General features: G+C 39.9%; 1 protein-coding gene across 1 annotated transcript in view; it reads left to right on the top strand.

Annotated features, from left to right (window-relative positions):
• Nucleotides 1-25,750, top strand: part of PTCH1 (patched 1) — a 65,575-nt gene that overhangs the window by 33,912 nt on the left and 5,913 nt on the right. The window contains exons 13-20 of the mRNA XM_010568673.1: nt 5,361-5,479; nt 7,468-7,867; nt 8,359-8,668; nt 14,188-14,330; nt 16,394-16,577; nt 18,098-18,378; nt 19,911-20,048; nt 23,135-23,277. Of these exons, the coding sequence (XP_010566975.1) occupies nt 5,361-5,479; nt 7,468-7,867; nt 8,359-8,668; nt 14,188-14,330; nt 16,394-16,577; nt 18,098-18,378; nt 19,911-20,048; nt 23,135-23,277 (1,718 nt within the window). The remainder of the gene's footprint in view (nt 1-5,360; nt 5,480-7,467; nt 7,868-8,358; nt 8,669-14,187; nt 14,331-16,393; nt 16,578-18,097; nt 18,379-19,910; nt 20,049-23,134; nt 23,278-25,750) is intronic.

Here is a 25,750-nt window from a genome sequence, read left to right as displayed (position 1 = left end):
GCCTTTGGAACATATGTGGGGACAACAGCTGTAGTTGTTACTGTAATCTGAGTATAAGTTAAATATACCTTTCCTAAAGTCTTTCGTTTTGCCTGCTGCCGCGCTGTAGACTGAATCACTGAAAGTTCAGAAAACTAAGTCTGCATAGCAAAATGACAAACAAAAAGTTTCCAGTGAGATTTCAACATAATTCATGTATGAACATGTTGATATTATTCAGAATAAAAACATGATGATCAAAGTCCTTTTTAAGGCAGTGATTAATATGGAATCTATGTGTAGGAACATTTGGGTGTCCAGAAATTAATGTTTGAGTTGCTCAATCTTTTCTCACATGCATCTGTAATTGGTCTTTGCTTGCACATAGTAACGCCTTATATATATGTAAGAGATGGAAAAAGTGTAAAAAAAGGGCAGCCGGAGACCTGTAATGAGGATTTATTGATGCTAGAGCAATATATATAAATGATATGTATATAAGTTAGGAACTACTAAAATAACATCCTTTGTTGTTAGAAAGGAACATCCATTACTTGCTTTGCCTAGCTTCACCAGGTAAAATCAAAATCAGGTGATACATTAATCACAGCATTCAGAATCAGATAACCATGGCAGATTTTGGTGGGTGGTCTGTATTTATATATGGATTTCTTTATTTACAGTCTTCTTCCTCCCTCTCCCTCTTACTCAGGCTTGTTTAAACAAGAAGTGCTTGCCGTCTTTGATAGGTTCCTAGCAAGACTTAGAAAGCAATGAAATACTGCATTTACTTTTCACAGATGCTGCCTTCTTCTCATGTAGATAGTGAATTTTTAACAGATGGACTTAAAAAAGGATTGCTCTTGACCTTGTTTTGCTCTTCATTCACTTTTCTTAAGACATTGCAAGATAATTGTCAAAGGTTCCATAACTTTTGAGGCCCAGTATCTGTAAAATAACCCAGCTGCTGAGGGAGAATAAATGGTTTCCTGCGTCTGCAAGCCCAACTTCTAGTTAAAAACTCATATTTTGCATATCAATGCTTTCTTCTTTCTCATCTTCTGTTCTGTTCTGCCAGCTAAAGCAGTTCGTTGATACCTCAGAGTTGTTCATTTACTTTATGGAACTCAAACACTGCAAGGCTGATGCTGTCTTAGGAGTTTGCTAGGGTTAGCTCTTGCTGAGTTTTAAAAAATGGAAATGAGTCCTTTTGAAAGTGAGATTTTTAATATTAATTCTGTTACGCAGATAGGCACTTTTTTAGCTTTTTCACTATTTTAATTTTTTCCATTTGTTGACCTTATTAGCCCTTTATTTAAGCAGTTTTAGGGCTTTGAGATGCTGATCATGTCCCAAATACTCAGTCACAAGAATCACCTGTAATAGTGCTCAGGACTTCGAAGGAGTAGGTTCTGAGTTTTCAGATGTGTTTCATTTCTTAAAATTGTGGTGAAGGGGAAGGTTATCAGAGAAATCCACTGAAAGTTTTTGAAGTTTGCAGTAGGAATGTCTTAAACATAGCCCTTTGTTTTGAGTATAAATGAAGGAAGGCAAGGCAGAGTGTTAACTACTGCTCGGCTGAATTCTCTCCTCAGACAGACTATTCAGACACTGTTACGGAATAAATTCTGCCCAGGAGAGAGACGGTACAGACAACTCCACAAAAATTCATCTAACTCTTATTGCTTACACCAGAAAGTTCCTCCCCTAACAGCAGAGGAGTGGTGTGGATTCACTAATGAGCAGGGGTGAACTTTTCCCAATCAGTCTTAGCAGTAACTTTTTCCCTCACTGTAAGAATGACAAGTTTTTTTCCTAAATGTAAAAGTGCATTACCAGGTGGTGGGTTTGTGGAAAGAGAGAATCTAAGTTTTTAAGCTCATTCAATTATCTTACTCTGCTGAAGTGGGTTGTCTCCCTCCTTTTACCCACGTCATTTACCTTTCCGTGCTCCTGACACGAGAATTTAACAAGAAAAATTAAAGCCTCGGGGAAAAAGGGGGGGGGGGGCAGGGGAGGCAAGGGGGGTCTCCAGGTCTGTGCGCTGTCAGGAGGGAGTTGCAGATAGGCAGCAGTAGGGTGGAAGTTTCCCTGACAGACCTCCTCGCCTGTTCATCACCTCTGGCTATACAGCACACCCGTTCTCCTTGGGTGGGCTGCCAGGAATGGCACATAGCAGCACATACCTTCAGCGGGGCCCCAGCCTACCAGCCTGGCTCCCGTCTCCCTTGCTGCCTCCAAGCACAGACTGCCATTCTTCTGTCTCTGTGAACAGTTGCAGCAGCAATAATATTTTTAGGCTGTGCATTATGAAAAGATGCAAAAAGCGGAGCATGTTTCTCAGGAAGTGACCAACATTTTTTTCTGATTAATGGAATTTTTTTACTACTCTCTGATCTTATTTCACTGAATGCCTTCATTTTACACCCTTGAGTAGGCCCCATTTTATCCCTTCTAGGACTAATCTTACCTTTGTTGATTTCTCAAGGAAAAGGTCTGAGCCCCTTCCTCTCCCATTTGACCATTTGTCTCTGAAGGGGTGAGAGAAGATGCCCTGTCCCAAAAAATCCTAAGCATGCTCTCAGCTTAGATGCTGCTAACAGGTTGCCTGTACTCTGGAAGCTCTGATACCACAGGTTTTTGTTGGTGCTTTTCCAATCAGTGTAATTGTTACAGATTGGGTATTGCCATGATCGCATTTCTCATACATCCCCATTCCCAGCCACCGAATGTCTAAATGGTATTGGGAGGGGAAGTGGTGGCTGATGCATCAGTTCAGAGATTGAGTCACCCCCCAGCAGTTCTTCCCTCCCTCTACTTATCAAGTCACGGGGTGTTTTTTGATGGGACAACAAATTAAAATTGATACAAGAACAATATCTTCTGTATTTAATTGTGAAAACTGAGAACTGTTACATCCTTGAAATGCTGGGAAGGTGGGTGAGGGAGAGACAGTGTGCAATGTATAGGAAATGTGGTGTTAAGCTCTAGGAATCTATTTAAATATCAATCAGAACAGAGAGGATTTTTTAAAAATATTTTACTTGCAGGGTTCACACATCAACACTGGGATGGCACCATGGAAAATCTAGTTGTTTTAAAAAGTGATGTCATGTTAATAGGCAGATTTACTGTGTGTTGTTGGATTAGTTTTGATGCTTCTTAAAAAATCGAATGCAAATATAACCAACTTTAATGGGATCTCTGCCATACACTCAAGTATTAGTTTTCAGGTTTAGCGGCATTTTTGATTCAAGGACGTTGGGGTCTACAAAGGGGACTGATAAGGCATGAAGTATTTGCAGTTTATGGAGCAGGAACAGAGAGGACTTAGGTTAGTTTTTCAGCTGTGCTGGGGTGGAGTAAAAATTATTGAGTCAGGCCTCAACTGTTTTTTCCAAATCTCAAGAAATCTTAGCGGATCCTTGATAGAAGATCTTGGTTAGACACAACTAATTATTCATGTTATATGGGTGATTCAACCTTCTCTGGTTTAGCAGCAATAAAGCAAGCAGTTATATGAACTAGGTCCAACCAACACCTTGCTTGCAACAGCAGCCATTTGTTTGTCTGACAGATCCAATTAATTCTAGAGAGGATCAAAAGGAAATCACTTAATTTTAAAGTCTTGGCTATGACCTGACATACCTTTCTTGTGGACGTTTATAAATCATGAAATAGTCATTGGATCTTTTCTCTCAAAGATGGCTGAATGCTAATTCAGCTTTAAGTACTAGGTAAATTCTGTTTTAGTAGTTCTGTCTACAGACAACCACAGGACCAACATCTTACTTCAGGCAGGCTGGAGACAACAAAAGAGAAACACCAATAAAACCACTTTTGTATGCAATATATTTATGATTGAAATGAGTAGAAAATATTTGCATACCTAGTTGATTCTGTCATTCTCAGGAAAGTAAAAACAATATCTAGTCTTTTTTATTACACTTTGACAGCTTCAAAACTCTAAAAGTCGTTCAGTGTGTTACTACTTTGATTGTCACAGATAAAGAGACACAAAAATAAAAATTGTTGTATTTAGGCAATTTATTTATTTGACATGTAAGTCAAGAATTTTTAAAGCATGAATTTTGGATATCACATCTTTTGAGCTGCCAGTGTTGAGGCCTCATATTTCAACATCAAAAGCAGCCATTTGTTTATTTTGGAAAAAGGAGGACCTGTTTATATCAGGTCAGCAACTTCATTTTTGTAGCCCAACTTTTGTTCTTTTTTATGACTGTTTTAACCCAAGTGGTCGTTACTTCAGAAGTAACAGGTGGAGGCACTTGATAGTTTATATGATTTCCTTAACACGAAACTGGGCTACTGCTGAGATGGCTACTGCTTATCTAATGGATAAATATAAGGATTTCAAGGGGTTTTTTTCACCTGTTGATGGCTCAACCATTTTTTTCCCAGTGTCTCTCCTGCTCTTACAACTATCTTCCAGTCCCATCTGTGCGCAGGCTTTCCCTTTGTGATGACTGGTGCTCCTAACAATTCTGCATTACAAATAAATGCTATTAATAATAATGATGGATGCTACACCACATATGTTTATGGAGATTCTCTGGGAATCTCTGTGTGGGAAGGGGTTTGAAGTATGGTTTGAAAGGGGGTGGGCGGGGAGGTTGGTTTTTTTCATTACGTAATGTTCGCTTTACAAATTAAACCAAGTATTCTTGTTCCAATTTAAGACTCATTTTGGCAGACTGGCTGATTAATCAAGCACTGTTGAACACAAGCGTATTAATACATAGATTTACTATATGGTGTTGGATTAATTTTGATTCTCCTTTAAAAATAAGCCCTGATAAACCCAAAATGTTGGTTTTTCTGGCTAGACTTTTAAGTAGGTACATCAAGTGCATAAAATTTTACTAAATAGAACAATTTAATTAAAATTTACTTAAACCTTTATTTCATTTCTGATTTAATGTTTCTTCAATGTTATTGTGATGCTTAAATTACTTCCGATCCCTTAAATGTAAGAACTTGAGTTCTAGTTCCAGGTTTGCTTTTGCTTCTATATTTTTTTTACTGTGAGACTCTAAATATGGCAGAATCTCATGCAAAAGTATGATTTGTTGGCTGGTTTCCACTTACAAATCATCACCACATGTCCAGGCACAGATGTACTAAAATAATATGAAGTTTATTATTAAAAGAAATTAATTAACTACAATAGGCCTACCATAATGAAATGGGAATGTAAAAGTATATCTCCCAGTTTCCTCAGGGAAGAGCTTCAAAGCATCTGATGGGTTGACATGATAAATGGGTGAACAGATGAGAATTGAAAAGAATTTTTATGCTTTGTAAAGCTGATGCCTTACATGAAGCCTAGTAATGACATCACTTCTGTGATTGATCTCTAGGCAGCAGTTGTGGTGGTGTTCAACTTTGCTATGGTTCTGCTGATTTTTCCTGCTATCCTGAGCATGGACCTTTATCGTCGAGAGGACAGGAGACTGGATATATTCTGCTGTTTTACAAGGTGAGAATGTGTGATAGATTGATGTATGAGGTGTGTCTTTGTTATGGTCACCAATCAGTGCTACCATTCCTTGTCAGGAGTGGAAGTTCTTCACTGCAGCGGGATCAGTATGTTATTATTATGATGTTATTGCTAGTGACTGACTTAAATTTGCTATCTTAGTTTTTATCTGACAGAGGGGAAAAGTTAAAATATCTCGTTCTCATACTCTCTCACACACACACACGCTTTTCCCTTCATTTGTACGTATGTTCATTTTGACTGTTGAAGGACAACTTTCTGAAAGCAGATAAAAGATCGATGCTTTAGCAATATCTTCAAGTATTTTTAGAATGTTACAGGGTACTGCAAGGTGTCCAGTGCTTGTATTGGGTAGTCTTGGAATACTGTATGTAACTCAGGGTACTGAGAAACCTTACTTGCAGTTAATCACTATGTGCTAATTTTTATGCTTTTTATGTCTTTAAACTTAAATACATAAACATAATGTGTAAACTGTAAAAAGACTTCCCCTTAGCTGAGTATTTCATAGGATTATGAGGAATGCAGGATGATCAGTACCATTTCAGGATAACGCTTGATAAAGTTTCAGTTACGGCTGCAATAGTAATTTAGAATGGTAAAATACTGCCATTCTAAAGAGTGCAGACACAGACTCTTACCTGATACACGGCCAGGTCTGAGTGTACAGTGGGGCTAGGAGGACTCTACTGTCATCAGTGGAGCCACTGCTTAGAAATCAAGCATGTTTTCCACCTTAGTTTTTGCTTTTGCCTGCAATGAAGAGGATCAGTTACATTTCTACTTATGTACTCTTACGGTCGTAACTAGGATGTGGAGAATCCTGGTTATGAAGTGTCATCTTAGCCTTTTACACCCACCTAGGAGCTGACATAGTTTGACATTTTAATTTTAATGTCAAAGAGAGAAAGCACTTTTCTAAATTTCTTTTTGAGAGAGTGGTTAGAACAGGGAGTTGATCCCAAGCCAGGACTCCTGCTTTCTATTTCTGATTCAGTCACAGTTTCAGTGGATGGCCTAATGTGCTTGAATTTTGGAGCCCTGATTCTCAGAAATGCAGGACAATCAGACCTTGCATTTATTCCCTCATCTAAAGTTGCACCAAATGTGTATCAGAATTCAGGCCCATTAACATATGAAGAAATGCAGTTAATGAGAGCTTGCTTTGTTTAGATAGGCAACATTCTGAATTCCTCTTGTTTTGGTAGGATTTCTCCACTTGGTGAAAAATCTCTGATACTGTTTTCTATCATCAATTTGTCATTTCTCATTTACAGGAAGAGGTTTGATAATTTTTTTTTTTATAAACTAGGTATCTGTTAGGGTCTTGCATAGACTAAAATAAAGGGAATGCTTCAGTTACTTCTGTAATTTTGCCTCTTCATGTTGCCCATCCTTCCTAGGAATTAATCCTTGCTTATGTTTACTTAATTTTTAAAACATTCAGTCAGTGTATGGCAAGTGGTTTCAACCTGCCTCCCAAAAGTCTGAGATCTTACCCAGAAGGCCCAAATATTATTTAACAGTTACTTTAATAGTTCTAAACAGAAGAACTCAGTATGTCATGTGTTTACACTTTGATCTAAATAGCTTAATTCTCAGCATGGACACGTAGTTGCAAACTCACACACCTATTGTGCATTCAGACTGTGTGCAACTACCTGGGTATGACCTGATTAGCATGTGTAATTAATGGAGTGGTGTGGGTAGTTGTCAATGTCTTCAGACAGATGCTGGTTTCTTCTTTCCTGAGCACAAGAAATGTGCACATATTCTCAGAGGCTCACCTCTGTGAAACATTTCCTAAAGGCGCAGAATAAAATTCACATCAGAGCGTTACACTTAATTAATATAAACTATCTAATAGTAGTAGAAGCAGTCTCAGATGGAAGCAGGTTATCCTATCTTGTCTGATTAAAATAAAGATCTATCTAAATGCGAACAGGTGTTTCTCTGTTCTCTTGCAGTCCGTGTGTCACTAGAGTGATTCAGATTGAGCCTCAAGCATATGCAGAAAACGACAATACTTGCTACAGTCCTCCACCCCCATACAGCAGTCACAGTTTTGCACATGAAACTCAGATTACAATGCAGTCTACAGTGCAGTTGCGCACAGAATACGATCCTCATACGCAGGTGTACTACACCACAGCAGAGCCTCGCTCAGAAATATCTGTGCAGCCAGTGACAGTGACGCAAGATAATCTTAGCTGCCAGAGCCCAGAAAGCACAAGCTCGACGAGGGATTTGCTTTCCCAATTCTCCGACTCCAGTATGCATTGCCTTGAGCCACCCTGTACAAAGTGGACACTCTCATCTTTTGCAGAAAAGCATTATGCTCCATTCCTCCTAAAACCAAAAGCTAAGGTAATCAGGGAACTATTTACTGTTTTTTTCAACAATAGACTTCTGCCTTGCCCAGTAATAAAATTTTCCTGGCAGTGGTATTAAATATAAGGAATAAATAGAATTCTTTTGGAGTAACAATTCTTGACAATTTTACAGTTAATTTCATACTTTAAAAGTTTTACCTTGTGAGTGCTGTAGAGACATAATTTTCAAATACAAGTTATGAGTGAGGGTGTTGGTGACTTTCAGTAACATAAGCTTGTGAATAGTAAAACTAAAGCCATTATTTATTACGATATAAATTTCTTATCCATGACGCAGAGCCCCTTCAGTGCAATGCAAATTAGCTTAGCCTTGTAGTGTATGTGTATTTAAAAAAAAAAAAGAAAGAAAAGCTTTAAAGTAGACTTGTGGGTGTTAATTTTGAACATGGCTTTGTAGTGCACCATTATGAATTGTTAGTTTCTTTAAAAATCTAAAACCAAATACATTTCCATTTTCTGTTGCAGATTGTGGTTATTTTTCTTTTTCTGGCTTTGCTTGGGCTCAGCCTTTATGGAACTACCCGGGTGAGAGATGGACTAGATCTCACAGACATTGTACCACGGGAAACACGAGAATATGACTTTATTGCCGCACAGTTCAAGTACTTTTCATTCTACAACATGTATATTGTGACACAGAAAGCAGACTATCCAAATGTCCAGCACTTACTTTATGAACTTCACAGAAGTTTCAGCAATGTGACATATGTTTTGTTGGAAGAGGATAGGCAGCTTCCCAAAATGTGGTTGCACTACTTTCGAGACTGGCTGCAAGGTAAGAGAGAGTTGCATGAACTTTTCTTAATTCTACAGTAGTAACCACTTGTTCACGCTAGTAATGCTCCTCTCTTCGAATATAGTCACAAAGTTAAAGACTGCAAGCAGGAGGTGGAACACCTAGGTGCTAAGCTGAACTCACACATTGAGTCGCTGTTTCTCCAACAGGTCACTTAAATTCTTTGTGGCTAAGTTTACTCCCCAGTAAGACAGTCTTGAGGCTTTAGCAGATTATATCCATGAAAGGCCATCCAGTGCCATTAATTTCTAAGCAGCTAATGAGGAGTTCTGCTTCATAATTAATGGCCAAATATGGCCCACTGTCTTGGGAAAACATGTTTGCTGAGTGTTTTGAGAACAGTAAATGAAAAGTCCCTGTCTGGCGATGTATTTTGGCACAGACTTAACTTTCAGCATGTGAGTGATCCTGTTGGCTTCAGCTGGGACTGCTGGCATGAAGAAAAGTCAGTGTGGCTTATATGTTTTACTGGATTGGGAGCTTACTATACATTCTCGATTTCCAGTCAAGTATCCTCACTCTTTCTGTGGTGGTGCTTTGTCTGTGCTGAATTGTAGTGGGGCAGGGGAAGACAAGAGAAGGCATGGCCTTTCAGGTACTACGATGATAATTATATTGAAGTCAGCTTATTAAAGATATTAAAGATACTATAATTACACATGTTGAGACAAATAACTGTTTTGTCTTCAGAATAAATAGTACTGTTACCTCTCAGCAAATTTAACAGCAATCATAATTCTGCCCAGGAGTACTTCTGTCCTACCTCCGTCTTTCTGTTGGGAGAATCTCCAGGAAGCTTTTGCCAACAGAAGAAAATTGTGCTGACCTAGCGAGACTGTAAATTTTAACTGTAACTGTTTACAGATGACCAGTGCAGCCAATGATTCTTAGAGAACATATAGGTAACTGCCAATATTTGGGGTATTTTATTCTTTCTGAAATATGTCGGGCAATATCAGGAAAGCGGATGCATCTAAGTGACGCATCTAAACAAAATGATCAAGTTTCCCATGTGTTTCATGCACTGATAAATCGTGCAAAGCAGTATTTCAGCTGTTAGCTTTGGTTTTTTAATGTTTTTTAAACATATTGGATCCATTCATTACAGTCTACTTACTGGAAGTTTTACTTAAAATATTTTGCTCACATAAGCATATTGAGCTGTAAGGGAAGGTATTACTGGCAGGAAGAAAATTCAACATAGCTTAGATGTTTTGCTGGATTGGAACATTACTATACTTTCTAGATTTCTAAGCAAGCATCTTTCTGCATGCTTTTCCAATTCTCTTGTACCTCTGCCATTTATTTTATTTCTTTTGTGGCTATTTGTTGTTGTTCCAAAACGGTAGGAAAAAATGTGTCTGGTGTCCCCCCTTCCACCTTCCTCCCCACCCCCAAACCTGCGAGGGAGATGGAAATTGGAGATCGTGTTCAGGATCTTCACATACTAGCGCTGAAGCTCAGCACAGTCTGCCAGCGGTAAACTCGGGGAGAGGTGCCCTGGGATCTGCTCCCTTGCTGGCTTCTCAGAGTGGAACGCTGGAGGCTCGCCCACCTGGAGTTGCTCCTGGGGGTGCTCGCATTCCCATTACCCCTCTCGCAGGCCCACCACGTACTTTCCCGAAGCTGTCCCACTTTGGATGCCTCCCTGTCCTCTTTGTAATCACCTCCTTGTGCTACGGGCTGTTTGTGTGGCCGTGGCCCATGCCAAGGGCCTGCACATCTCCTTCGCTGTGCTCTATGTCCGTGCTCACGCATGACCTTTCCAGATCCACTCTGCTCTTAGGGGTGCTCCTGTGTTCTTCTCACTGCCCATAGTTACGTTCCCGCTTCCAGCCCACATTAGCCTGCCTGTCCTTCCTTGTCCTCCCCGCTTTTCTTCCACCAGAGGAACTGTGAGTATTCCTAGTACCCTGGATATACCGATGGGGTGCGTGGACCTAAAAAGTTAGACTGGAATGGTCAGGGAGGCTCCAGGAAGGAGTAACTTGATCACCCACAGCTTTAGAGTCAATGATTATGATTACTAATTAGCATTTAGGTCTGTGTCCTTACACTTCCTCCCCACCTTCCCCAAGAGAGGCACAATTAATATAAACCAGCTGCTTTGTAAAGACACAGAGCTGACTTTGTAGAGTGTGATTCTGCATTCACAAAGCTGTAAAGAAGAAGGACATTGGAATGTGTTAATAGAAAGAAGTTATTTTTGAAATGGTACAGGGCATTGATGTGACAGGGGGGAACTAAACTTACACTAAAAGCTGCCACATTTGTCATAGTTGGGAAGTATCTCAAGGTGCAGACACTAATAGAAGAAATACCTGATTGTTGCCAACTGGGGCTGATGCTGAGGGACTAAAGGGGAGGGGAGGTGAAAACAGTTTAAAAACAAGATACAGGTTTAGGCTGGATTCAGGGAGGATCCTCTGTGAGGTGGGAACAGTTCTACTGGTACATTTTTACATGCTGGAGGAGCAGGTTAATCAAAGTAGGGACAACTTTGAACTTCATGGCTAATTCTTGCCAACTTGACTGGGAATTCAGTGCTGGAGATTAATGGCTCAAGATGGCCTTCTGACATGCACACATTTGTCTGGCAGAATGAGGGAAGCAACAGCACATGAACAAAAGCATTTTTATCATCCTTGATCTTAGCTGTACACTATCAGTGGAGTGCCTTCAGCCTAATGCACTTCTTCTGTCAGAGGTTCCCTTGTATTTTGCTTTCTGGTAGCATATCATGTTAGTATATTTCTGTTACTGAAAATGCAACAGAAGAAGAGTTAACAGTAATCATTCATTTAAACTGGAAATGTTAACATTATTTTTGTAAGTGACTGAATGTAAATGAGGTAGCTTGAATTCCCTGATGGCTTGTAATTAGGCTTGTTTTTGCAAAGGGTAATCTTATCTGGTGTTCATGGTGCCAGCTGTTCACATGAGTCAGTAGGAGTTCCTTCCTCACCCCCATTCCTGCATCCTGCATAATTTTGGAGGAATTCACTTTCTTCTGAAGCATCAAACAAAAGTGACTGTTGATATGCAAAAATCCCATATATAAGAATTTTTAAAGTCCCTTAATTCTTATAACTTTTCTGCAGAGAGAAGTCAACAACTTACTTCTATCTTTCTGCCCAGAAACATTTCATTAATCCCATTTATAAAAGATTAAATGTCTTTTTAAGTCATTGGTATGAACGGAGTACTGTTTGCTTTGAAAGCAGTAACTCTGCTATTAATTTCAAAGTTACGGGAAATTTTAATTATTGACATTTTGAAATTCTTTAGAAATTAGGCACAACCGATAGTAGTTTCTTTGTATTCTTTCCACAGACTTTCAGTTTCAGCAAGATCAGTAATAAAATAACCCAGAGCATAAAGTAGTTAAGCCAGCTGAGGAATAAAGATATAAAAGGGAGTAGGGTTTGAGAGTTGACTGAACTTGTAAGAACAGGGGAGGAGGAGGAGGAGATGCGAGAGACCTGAGTTTTCACCCGCTGCAGTAATGTTAAATGTACATGCCCTTTTTTGACATACCTTGCAACCACAAATTGGTAATGTCACATGCCAGTGGATTTATTTGTTGTTGTGTGTCTGCGGAGCCCCATGACAGGGGCTGGATGTTAAGTCTGAAAGCTCTGCCCCCACACGCTGTCTATGATCGCAATTTGTGTGCTCCTCCTGCTGAAGGGAGCCATTTTTACTGTAAGTTAAGGTGTTCCTTGATGGTCTCCTTCTTTCCCACGTGCTTTTTTGACAGCCTCCTCTTATCCCGAAGTCATCTTTCACATGACTGGTACCATAGCATAAATGCTCTCACCTGGCCACTTTCTGAGAGACTGACATGGAGCTGAACTTGGCACAGGAGGGATGGATTCCTAACCAATGTTTTCCCCTCTCCGAGGGCACCAGCAAACAATGCTTTTTTAAAGGGGGCCCCAAAGTCCTTTGGTGATGCCAGAAAACGTGATGGCAAATTGTCCTCCTCCTGGGCAGGTGTGGAGGGTGGCATGCAGAGATCTGGCAGGCTTTCATCGCTCGGTTCTCAGTCTGTTGGCTTCATGAGTGTACGATTTGGCAGGACAACATGGGAGGCAGTTCTCTACAGGAGAGGGGATGAGTTTGTAAATGGCAGCGTGTACTCCAGCCCGGAGGTGGTGTTGGCTGGGTGCATTTTCTCTTCCAGCGCTCTTATCTCCATACAGCTGTAGCTAACCTGTCTGATGTGTAATGACGGTTTTCATTACGGCTCCTCAGCACAGCTGCGAGGTGGGTCGGCGATTTCCTTCACTGCCACTCCCCCGGCCTTTTCCTTCCCTTCCCTGGACATGCGGTTTGTCATCTGCTTGCACAGAGCCTCCTTGTACTGTGCTGTGGCTTCCTGTACTAAATCTGATCCAAATTTGTGCTGTGAGGTATTCCCTCCCCCTTGAAGGGTGGCAAGGAGGAAAATAACAGTTGAGAGTGAATAGGTGTTGGCTGTGATCTTTACATGTGCTGGCAGCAGATCCCACGACTTGTATTAGCTGCACAAGTTGAACAGATGGAACAAATTGACAAAATCGTGTTCACTCACGCTGTGCTCGAGGAGCAGCTGAGTTGCTGTTTGAAGTTGAAAGTTTGAGTGTGGTTTTTTTTCCCCTTGTAGTGGAATTTCTGGTTATATCGTAGAAGCTATTGCCTCAGTGCTCTGCAGTAGCCCAAAACAGTTAATGAGAGCGGTGTGTGTCCTCCTCTGTTTATCAGTGCACACGGCCAGGGTTTTGGTGAGGCAGAGGGGTGGATGGAGGAGGTTTCCTTTCTAGGTAACAGACTAAATGCCTCCTCTGGTTTTCAGTCCATGGTAGGCGGTGAAGTTGGATCAGGGCTAGACTCAGCCCTTTTCTGTTCTGGCACTGTCCAGGTCAGGACAAGACTTCAGCTTTGTCTTGAGGAGGGTGTGTATGAAAGAGGTGATAAATGGAAATATGCTTACAGAGTTTTGGGTGTGATGATTCTGGAATTGTGGTTCATGAGGAAACCCACTTTTTTTTCTAGACAAGCTTAACTCTTCCCCATATATTTCTCCTAGCAGAGCTCTAAGTTGCTCCCAAAGGCTCTGAGAAGGATGCGGGACCAGAGGCTCCTAATCCCATCAAAGATCTCTTTGCCTTGAGAGGAAGCTGGTTTACACCAGTGCACATGGCATCTGCAGCTTGCTGGCTCAGCTTTGCTGGTCTGCACCATATGGGAAGACTCTTGAGGCTTCTGCCTTGTACTTTCTTGCTTCCCCTGCCTTTCTTTGGGCAAAATACTGGACACGCAACTGATACTTTTACCTTCCTACACACTGACAGTGAATGAGGAGCCCCAAATTTAGGAGGCAACAGGTGGATAATCTTATTCCTGATGCAGCTATGAAAAAGAGTCAATATTCTTTCTTCCTACTGAAATTTGTTTCTAAGAGTGATTGCTTATCTGCTTGTTCTGTTTTCCCCTTGCCTCACTTAACTCTTCAGGACTTCAGGATGCATTTGACAGTGACTGGGAAACTGGGAAGATCACTTACAACAATTACAAAAATGGATCTGATGATGCTGTTTTGGCTTACAAACTCTTAGTACAAACAGGCAACCGAGCAAAGCCCATTGACATCAGCCAGGTACTGTATCAAAGTCCATACTGGTTTATATAGGAATATACAAGTCATTCAGGAGCACGGGGAGATGCAAAGAGCATGTTGTAGTCTCTTTTTTCATCTTGATGAATTGAATGCCTGAGTTACACCTTACCGCATGGCCTCACTGACTTTGCTGAAGCCACTTGTTAGCTGCAGTGTGGCCTGTGTTGCAAAGTGTTTAAAATCAACACGGGGAATGCCTGCCCTTGATTATTACTGGTTAGTGTGCATTTGGTGCTACTCCTGTTTCAGACGCTCAGTTTCCACTGAAACTGTTGTGAAAAATGCTTTGCTGCATCCATAGGTAGGTGGAGTTTGGTCCTATGCCAGACAGAGCCAATGTTAGCCTTGTTGCCCTAAGTGGCATTGTTTCTGCTTTGAATCAGATTGCCTTATAGGGTTGACCTTTGCTCAGCTTTCTGCTGCGGCTTTGAATCTAGCATCTGCAATTATTTGGTTAGTTCCTATCAATTTATGCAAAACATTTAAAAAAAGACGTTAATGAATGATACCACTAAGGGGGCTGAAATCGTTATGTGCTGTATTGTATTCTTGTACCATCATGACTAAATACAGCTATACTGTTGCAGAACTAAGACTGGCAGTTGTTTGTGCTGCCTAAATAAAATATATCTGAGGTTCTTTTGCAAGGTTATCATAGCGTATGACTGCATTTGCTGTAAGCATTGGTAGGTGGAAACACATTAGGTTTGACTCTTTACACTAAAATTAGATTTCAAACCTCTAAGAAGAAATTCTGCAATTACCTAACTTCTCGTCTCCTAGAGTCATCATTGACTCACTGTGCTTTCAGGCAGAAAAATAGTCTTTCTAATGAGCTTCTTGGCAGATCTGCTTATTGTCTTTCTTTTTTTCCTGGCATTAAAGGAGACAGATTTACGGAGTACATTGTTCAAAGTTACTATGGTGTGTAAAACACACTGCTGTATAGCAACATGCAACATGCTGTCAGGTCTGAATGAAGCTTCAGCTATGAATTAAGCAAAGAAAAGGAGTTGAAGAGAAAACCTTCAGTGAGATTTTGTTTAGCAGAGGGTACCAGGTACGCTGTGGAACAAATGTGATTGGACTGCAGCTGCTGATATAATTTCCTGTGCCTGGGAGGGAGAAAAGTGCGGTGCACCCACAGGGGCTGAGCGCTGTACTGTGCCGTTCCAGAGACAGCTTGAAGACATACAGTTGTTGCATATCCTGTGGACTAATTGAATCCAGATCCTTGGAATCCAGCTTTTTTTTTTTTTTTAACTGCTGTCACTGTTGTTTTTCATTTCATTAAAAAGACCTGAAACTGGAGCCGAGCCAGAATTTTAAATAAACAAAACAAAAAACCCCAGTAATACTTTTCACCCACAGAGTCCTCTGTCAGAGCTCTAGCTGTGCAGGATTTGGCTACAGAACCCTAGAAGTGTACCACTGCTGTTTACCCCACAGATGCATTTGCCCACAGTGACCCAAGTAACACAGGGCACTCGTCTGCTTTCTTGACGCTGGGCATTTTCTGAATACATAGGTCATAGGAGGCAAGTGTTAGCAAAATTTATACAGATGTTGTTTTATTTTTATAGCTCTCCTCCATTTACTGGGTGGCATTTCCTTCAGTGTTAACAACAGAGGTTAACTGCACACAGACGTGTATAAGGACTCTTGCCAGGTTTTCTTTCCCTGTCTTTAAATAAGTTTCTCCAACTTGGTTGTTTTGCACTCTTGGCTGCAGGCTTTCAGAATTTGGATTTAATTGGTTCAATCTATTCCGGAACCATCTGCTGATTTAGTGGTTATTGTAAATATTATATGAGTACTAATTTATAAATAACCACTTCTACTGTCACTGTAGTTTTTTAGATGTTTTTTCTTTGTCAAACAATGGTTTACTGATAAGACATTTCAAGTGAAGATTCATGCCCTTTTGCTTTTCCCTTCCTATACTTGTGTTGCATCTCCAGGCCATTTGTTGAAAGCTTTACGGCAAAAACCCTGAAAGCAAAACTCGTTCTGAAAGGCTTCTAATTTTTTCCATTTTGCAGTTGACTAAACAGCGTCTGGTGGATGCGGATGGGATCATTAACCCAAATGCTTTCTACATCTACCTGACAGCCTGGGTTAGCAATGACCCTGTGGCCTATGCCGCCTCGCAAGCCAACATTCGGCCTCACCGCCCGGAGTGGGTCCACGACAAAGCAGACTATATGCCAGAAACGAGGCTGAGAAGTAAGTGGCCTTTCATCTTCATGTCTTAGAGTTCATGTAAGTGCCCCGGCTCCTTCCTTCAAGAACCAGTAACTTGGTAGTTGGCTGATGCTGCATAGCGCTCAGAAGCGTAAACAGGACAATATATTGTGTCACTCTGCAGTCTTAGGGGGCCCATGCGCCGCTGCAAATGTGGCACCGCTGCAGGGTTTTATCATGTTGAAAAATTAGTTTTGTAACAGTTCAAAGCTCAAAGAGCTTAGAGAAAGCATTGCTTTTTAGTGTCACCTGATAGTTCTGTCTGTGAGATCACATGAAGTTCCTGCCTACGTCATTCTGAAATTTCACCACTGAGATTATATCATGTTTATCCTCAATTCTTAATACCTAAGGGATTTTTATCAAGTTAGCTCATATGCTAAGCTACCAACGCTGATACAGTACAACAGCTACTTAGGTAGGGGAGCAGTCCCATTCCGTGCCATTCAGTGTTTTCCTGAGCACCAATGCCAGTTTGTATTGCTTTGCTTCAGCTTTCAATTTACTGGGAGGATTACTAGTTGGACACCAGTGGGGAAGGGGAGAGGGCCTATAGGGGAGGACTGGTGCACTTGGAAATGTGATTGAGTAACCAGCTAGCCATGCTTCAGTGTATCCGAACCCTAGAGCTTTGTGGCAGTCAGCCAAGTCTTGTCTTAAAGAAAATTTATAGTTGAGATTATAATAGGGCAAATCATGTTTAGCAAGTCAACTGAATGACCCTGCAGGGTCTGGAACACACAACGGCACTAACAAAATGCTTGTTGTGGAAGTGTTTTTTTTTTTCTTGTCATACAGTAGACTTAGCATTGCACTCAAAAAGAAGTGTGGAGAGTGTTGGTTTGTCAAATTATTAAAGGATAAAAAGTTATGTATTTCCTCATTAAATCATTACTTTTATATTAGGGTTTTTTTCCCAATCATTTGCATCAATAACAGAACATGGATTTCTGAATCTGACTTTCAAAATATTCAATGGAAATTCTAAAAACCAATCAGCCTGATCAAGCATATTTTTTCTCTAGTTTTGTGCCAGTGAACCTCAATTAATCTCAGGGAAATTACTTTTGATTTCAAAGGAACTGCACTTGGCATAAAAGAAGAGAATTTGGATAAAATGTTTTAAGATGATGTGGTCTTCGACTTTATATTGCAGTTAGGGATTTTGGGCCAGGTGTTCAATAAAAACCACGCTAACACTGATGAGGATTAAATACATGTATTCAAATATATCTCTTAAATTATATAGAATTGTTTGGGGACTTGATGTAGACTGTGTTCATCCCATTGCACTGCATGATAAAACATAGTAATCTCCTGTACTGCTTCAGTTTTCAATTTATTGGGGAGTTTTTTAAATGTCACTTCTTCCAAGGAAGTAAAATTTAAATGCAGCACCTTTAAGCATTTTGCTGTGGAGAGCAAAGGATTTTGTTAATCATACTCTCTGTGTATCTTTTTCTTTCCAAACACACATTGTAACACTGCTATCCTTTTCCTAGTTCCAGCAGCTGAGCCCATAGAATACGCTCAGTTTCCTTTCTACCTCAATGGATTGCGTGAAACTTCTGACTTTGTGGAGGCGATTGAGAAAGTGAGAGCTATCTGTAGCAACTACACCAGCCTGGGGATTGCCAGCTACCCAAATGGTTACCCATTTCTGTTTTGGGAGCAGTACATTGGACTTCGTCACTGGCTCCTCTTATCCATTAGTGTGGTTTTGGCTTGCACGTTTCTGGTGTGTGCCCTCTTCCTCCTAAACCCCTGGACGGCTGGGATCATTGTAAGTTTATTATAAGGGTCTTTGTTGAAGTCAAATTCCTTTCAGCATAGCTCTTGCTGTAGTCGGAAGGTTTTGTTTATGTCTGGGCCTCTGGTGGAGTATGTATATTGCATCATTCATTATATATTTATTCAACTTGAGGGGGTAGGGTTCATGCTAAAGGTACAAACCTTAATAACTTTAATCCTCTGGCCACCTTTTTTGCAGCTTTGAAGGTTTCTCAGAAAGGTACATAAACTTTTGCCCTTGCTCAGATGCATGCTAACATGAGAAATAGAGAGGAAAATTAAGAGCTTATTAAATATTAAAGCTATTTCTAATTACTTATTCCATCTCCCCTTTTATCGGACATAGTTATTTTTCAAGGCAGTTGCTTGTGACTAACTTGCCTGTAAATTTTCCCACTGATTTCTGAATGCAGTCTCTCTGGAAAAACTGAAATAGTTAGCTTGTACGGTATCCACTGTGGAAAGAGTGTAACTGAGCTATTGAAGAGAAAGAGCCATATAAACTGAAAAGAATACTCCTCCATACTGTCTGCAAGGCACCATAAGCCTCTCCGTAAACATTCAAGTTAAATTGAATGATGATGTTCCTATGTTTAAATTCCATAAACTATCGTATGGTTTATAAAATGCCAGAAGTAGAAAAGCGTAAAACAGTTACTAGTTTTTGTAATGTACGTTTATATGACAGGTATGTTAAAAGGTAAATGTTTAGTCTAGAATATTTTTCATAGCACTTAATCAAGCAATTTGTGTTATTACTCTTGATTCATTAGCTTATAAAATCATTTATTGTAGTGCATACTTTTTTCCCTTGGAAAAGGCGTTTATTTTCAGAGTCCACCATTGCTTTTATAAGTATGTCTATCTTTTTTCCCTGCTTGGCTTTATCAACTTTTAAAGTTGATTCTACAGATTTCATCCCCTCCCTTTTCCTCATTTTTTTTTACAAGGTAGATGAAAGAAAAATAAAAGCTTTGCCTTAGATTTAACTGTTCACTTTGTCTGTGTCAATCCCTCCAAGTATCTTAAAAGCTCAGAGCCCCTCTGAAACCTGAGACTCATCAGCTGATTATGGTATTCACTTTCTTGTGGGTTTTAAACCCACTCAAAAGTCATCCTCACTTATTTGCAGTTCTACAAAAAGAATTCCAGTACAGGTAGTTGCAAGTTACTTTCTCTGGAAGGATTGTCTGAGAAACAGGTGAAAAAGAGAACATGTATGTTTGGAGGGTATCCATGATAAAGAAGCATAAATTGTTTTTCAGATCACTGATAAATTGTAACCAATACAAAACTGATGCTTGGTCTGTTAACTGGTTCTTAGGAGTGTAATTTAAACTGGTTCTTTAGCAAGTCACTGTCATTGAGCACAATGAAACAAGGAAAAGCAGCTTGTCTTTGGGAATACAGGATGCCTTTGAGCGGTGTGTTTTAAAGTCACTATGTTGCTTTGGAACAACTTTCTCTTCATTTGTCTGGAGAAGAAGAAGAAGAAGTTACTAACAGCTGTTTGAAATCATCTAGGTGGTGGTGCTGGCTCTGATGACTGTGGAGCTGTTCGGCATGATGGGTCTAATCGGAATAAAGCTGAGTGCAGTGCCTGTGGTTATCCTGATTGCTTCTGTTGGCATCGGCGTGGAATTCACTGTTCACGTTGCTTTGGTACGTAAAATCAGGAAGCATTTTCAAAATATTTTAAAATAAAATGGTGGCAATGTTAGGATCAGAAGTCCTTACTTAGTCTCCTAAGTCAGTGGCATGATTCTCAGAAGGAAATAGGTCACAGTTTTGTGTGCCATTCAGTTTGTCTTGATAGAGCAGAGCTGATCCTGATGAAGTGCTTCCTAACTATTGAGTCAGTCTCCCAGGAGAAAAGAGGGACACATTACCTGTGATATCTAATTGTCTGAGTGATGGAAATACATAGCAAAACAGAGCTCTTAATGCACCTTGCTTCAGTCCGGATTCCCCTGGTCCTTGTTTGCAGCCTCACTGTTGTTGCCTCGGTGCTATGTAGCTGTTTGTTCCCTCTTACATGTAGATTCTGTATCTTAGGGAAGAGAAACCTGTAAAGGAGATTTTCAAAATCACATACAGTGTCATTTGGTCTCTCTGGACCACTAAAATTTGAATGTATGTGGATTAATTTTTCACTTAAAAAATCTGCGCCTTCTTTTCAGAACCCACCAGCTATTAATAGTGGGCACAAACATGCAGTCTGTAGGAAAACAGTTTTCCAACGTGATGAAGAGAAGCAGACAGGGGAAAAAAGTATATTTTATAGAAAGATTTTCAACATTTTCAAGGTTAAGTGTCCAAATACAGAGTGCACCTACTCAGCCAGTTTAGTCAACGTGATGTGCAAAATTAGTAGAAACGACAGTGCGCTTGCAAGGGGGCAGTTCTGGGTGTTCAAGATAAGCAAAACTCATCTTGCATTATTTGGTGACAAAGAATAGAGTAAAGGCCTATTTTTCTGTGTTCACATTTGACAATGTCAGCGCTGATCTTTGCAACATTTTGCCCACTCAGCATAAGTCATTTTCCTATAAGGCTATCTAACTGATATTTCAGAATAGTTTAAGAATATATTGTCTTCATGGATTTGGATTTTACTGTATTAAAAAGTAGTAAAGGATGAGTGGTCGATAGAATATAATTTCAGGGAGGAGGTGCTTGTAGTCTGCTGTAATCTCTAGTATATTAGTATGGTCACAATCCAAAAAGAAGTGAAGGGAAGGGGCTGGAAAGTGGTGCTGATGTTGGAGAGGAATGCAGCGGGGCTTTTAGACTCAAAAGGAGGACTGGTAGACTGCTAAGAGGACTTGATGACCGTGGAAATGAGAGGAGAGCTAACAGGGATCTTAGCACACTGGAGATGGCCAAATACTGGGAACATGTTGTAGATGAAGTATAGAGTTGAGGCACATAAAGTGGCCGGATGGAAAGAATAATTTTAAGAAAAATCGTAGAGAAGGTAGAGTGAGGTTAGAGTAGCAGCTGGATCCCTGAAGTGGTGACATTTTTTTCCCCTACTGCTATGGATAGTTAGGCTTTTGGAGGTAAACCTGTTTGCTAGGATTTGGAATGGTTTGGGAAGTGTCAGAAACTAATGGTGTACAAGAGGAAGAAAGAAATGACAGTTTCTTAGAATTGAAGATTTAAAACAGGAAAACTGAAATAAAAAAGGACAAAACAGTTGTTTCTAAATTAGAAGAAACTAATCTAATTTACAGGACTTTTTTTTTTTTTTTTTTTTTTAAAGTAAAAGTCACCCATGGCTGAAGGTAAAATGCCAAGCAAACTCAAAATTGCGGGTTTTTTCACATTGATTCTGGAGTTAAAAACTTTCAAATGTAGGCTTTAAATAAAAGAATGCCTAGTAGATCTCAAATGATAGAAGCAGTACTGACCTTCGCAGAACTTCCTGCATATAAACAGTCAAACTAGGGTTGCATAAACAAAAAACGCAATGCTGAACTACTGATACAGAACTTAATTGAACTTGTTTAATAAGAGTGATTCACAATCTACTTCTGGCTCAGTTCTCTGCTATTGCTTGTGAATTGTAACCTCACTTTTTTAATTCTGCAAATAAATTCTGAATTGATAGTAGACTCTTCTATTACGTATCCTTTAATTACACACATATACATATCTTTATATAACTTGTTAATATGTTTGTGGATCAGATCCCATAGCTCCCATTCATGTGAGTCATCTCATAGACAGCTACCTTTACCCTGAGGGGGATTCTTTATCCCTTTATGCATATGGAAATGTAAAATGTCCTGGATACATTAATGTTCCACAGACCACTTTTAATCGACTACTAGATTAATAATACGTGGTTTGGCTACCTGCGGAAGTGTGGGTTGGGAATCTCACTCCACATGTACCCATTTTTGGTCTGCTTGTCCCACCAAATAACCTTTTAATGTGTGATTTCACCCCAAATTTGTCAGACAAGTGAAAATAAGCTGCTAGAGAAGAGAGACTTAAATTCCAGGACCAAGAGGAAGATAGCTGCTTGAGCTCATATCTTTATAGGCAGTAGAGAATTTGTGGAAGAGAGAGCTCTTATAAATCACAAGAAGAAGATCAACCAGGTTCTTGTCATCTTAAACCATTAAGTTGTACACAGGGAAGACAAATTCATATGGAACAGCATTTGAGTGTTCTTGGTATAGCTTGCTCACTAAGGAGTTGGAAGGAGAAAGACATTTCACTAGTCATATTGTTACTCAGGCATTACCATGTTCAGCATTATTCCTAAGGCAATTTTGTGTGTATAGGCCTGCTAGCTTTGAAGTAGTAAAAGTTGCAAAAACATTTGAGTGAAATAGAAGTGTTAAAAAAGTCATGGAAACCGTGGCCCTATGAGAGTGAGAGGAGTAGCCCTGTAATTTTGACACCTGAAGTGCTTTCACATTGAAATGAATTATTTGCAGGTGGAAATAAGCAAAGCTGGAGACAAAGGCTACTGATGCAAGCAGGCATTGTTTCCAAAATTATTACTATGGCCTGACTCTGTAATGAGTGGTTACTGTGGTTGTGTGACTTCAGCAGCAGCTATGTGGTATGACTGCAGAATTGGGCCTTCTCTTGAAGGTTAGCCAGCTATAGAGATACTTTTATAAACTGTAGTTTGCAGTAATTAACTGGTGAAAAACCGTGCATGCTATGAGTGAGGCTGTTTGGAAGGTTGTACGCATCCGTCTAATGAAATGGACTTAACTGTGTTACAGGCGTTTTTAACTGCCATAGGAGACAGGAACCATAGGGCTGTCCTTGCATTGGAACACATGTTTGCACCGGTGCTGGATGGGGCTGTGTCCACTCTGCTTGGAGTGTTAATGCTCGCAGGATCAGAGTTTGATTTTATTGTCAGGTAAGCATTTGTGTGTGTCTTGACTTTCTTTTTAAAATAAAAATAAGTATGCTTTTAATTTTTAGTCACTTCAGTGTATCTGTAATTTTATTACTATGCATGGTGTGTCAAGCATGCTTACGTCATGGTCCTGCTTTCCCTCTGTTTTATTAACTCCTTGTTACATGCTAGACGTGGTAGAGTTTCCATTGCTGGTATTAAAATCTGTTCCAGGAAAATCTGACACCCAGCATGAAAGAACACAGAAATGGCCCTCTTTACCAAAGTTTGCTAATTCGGGGTTTGAGTCCGTTCAAAGCATCTAGGATTGTCCAGTATGAGCTGGGTTTGACCTTTAACCTTTAGATCCTTCAGACTTCTTGTATGCACAACAAGTTGCATGCAAAGGATATGTGAACCCACAAACATGCTGCGACTGTGCTGCAAGTGACTCTCTCCAGGCCTTCTCCTTCTATCGTTATGTGAGGTTTACAACGATGTATAACAGGGAGAGGAAAAGGAGGGGAAAAAAAAGCCCTGTTTGGGAGCTGGGGAACCATAAGTATGAGCACAGAACTTCATATTAAAATTTTGTAAAGCAAACCCTGAAGGCCCTTCTGTTTAGAGCTACAGGCAGACTGTTTCTTGTGAATTTAATTAAGAATGTGAATTCATCAAGTATAAGAGGAAAGCAAGTTTTTCGTTGAGGGGAATTTGAGAAGTGCAATGAAACAGATCCTATTCTATTCCAAACAACCTGTGGAACTTTGCAAAACGGCTAATCTTAGAAGTAACACAGGTTCTTTGTAGCAAATTACAGCATGAAAAAAAAGAAATAATCTAAGCCCTAAAATGGAACTGAGGTAGAACTGGGCCAAATAAAAATGCCCTGAAAGATGACTTAACTACTGAGGTAGACATAAGCTGGATAGATGACTAGACTTAGCTGACATCCATTTAATAACAAGAACAACAGAATGTCAGAGGCAGGAACTGAGAGAATGGCTGCTAAATCTCATCAAGATTTTTTGTTTATGTATGTAAGAGATTTGAAGAAAGCAGGCAGTTTGCAGTCAGACCTCATGAAACCTACTTGAGGATTATTACTGTACAGATATTGCACGTCCTGAAATAGAATTTGTATTTTTTTCCCCAGTCAGTATTTTTTACTTTATTTTATTGATATCGAAGAAATAAGGTGGATTTATTCTTTTAGGACTTGATCTTATAAGGGTTGGAATACTTTGACATAGACGTTACTTACAGATTTAACCTAAATTTACAGGGGTACATCTGGTGTGCTACTTTCTTACTTAACAGACAAGATTTTGGCAAGCTTATTTTTGTGTCATAGCAAATGGAAGATTATAGCCGCCCTTCACACCAAATTTGGATCGGATGTTCTCTCAGTTTATAAAGTGAGCCTTTCAACTTTTCAACTTGGGTTATTTTACTTCTTTTGGCCATCAGTTTCTCTTTTTCTAGCACAATCTGACTTCAGTTTGCCTTGTTTAAAAAATAAAATAAAATAAACTATGGGAGCCTGAGCATTGTTATAGTGGGCGAAGAAGGTCCCAAACTTCCGGAAAGCAATAGATTAGTCCAACAATGTGGAAGATTAAGTAAATTAACAGACATTGTATACACCAAGTGGTCAGAGCTATAATCCTCCTGTTTATCCTAGCATTAGATGGATGAGATGCAAATGTTTTTAATGCCTGTTGTTGATCTCTGTCCCAGTATAAAGTTCTGGTGGTTTATGTTAGTAGAGTAGATTGGCTTGCTGATTTTTGCTAATGCAGATCAGAAATTCCCAAATGTTTACAATAGCAGGATATTTGTAGTTTTACAGGAGTCTGATATAGTTGATCAGATATGGAAGCAGGGAGGCAGTAAAGTTTGTTGCCAGCTAGACAATGTAATCAGCAAACCCATTAGTAGCAAACTTGCCCTTCGTTCTTCTCCTTTGCCTTCTCCTCTAGGAATTTACCAAGACTGAGTCCTTGAAATCATTAGTTACAACGCAGCCTTAAGTTTAGTCTGAGCCCCAGCTGTGCCGAATACCAACTAGCAAGGCTTTCCTTTTACTGACAGGTTTACCTTGGTATTCATGAAGGATCCCAGACCTTAGCCCTCAGTGGTGGGAAAGGACAACCACTTGTGCACTTTCCTCTTCTTCCATAGTACTTCAGCCTTTATGTTTGAATTGGCTGACGCAAAACAAGAGTATTCAGAGATGCTAAATTGTTCAACAAAAGATTAGCCTGCAATGCAGCTCTGCCATTGTGGAGTGTTCTTACTCAGTACAATGCTGAAGCTTACTATAGAATGGGCAGCATTTTCTTTGCAGAAAACGGGTTCCTGTGTTGTAAAAAGATTGCAATTCGAGCTATTTGGTAAAACTGGAACTCAGAATTCTAGACGGAAAGTTGTGATTAATGAACAGCAAGGGAAACCCTTACCTGATAACACTGGAGATTTAATTAGAGATTCT

Source organism: Haliaeetus leucocephalus, unplaced genomic scaffold (assembly GCF_000737465.1).
Source record: "Haliaeetus leucocephalus isolate CR32 unplaced genomic scaffold, Haliaeetus_leucocephalus-4.0 Scaffold251, whole genome shotgun sequence".
NCBI classification, from domain to species: Eukaryota; Metazoa; Chordata; class Aves; order Accipitriformes; family Accipitridae; genus Haliaeetus; species Haliaeetus leucocephalus.
This window is presented reverse-complemented; position numbering and strand designations above follow the sequence as displayed.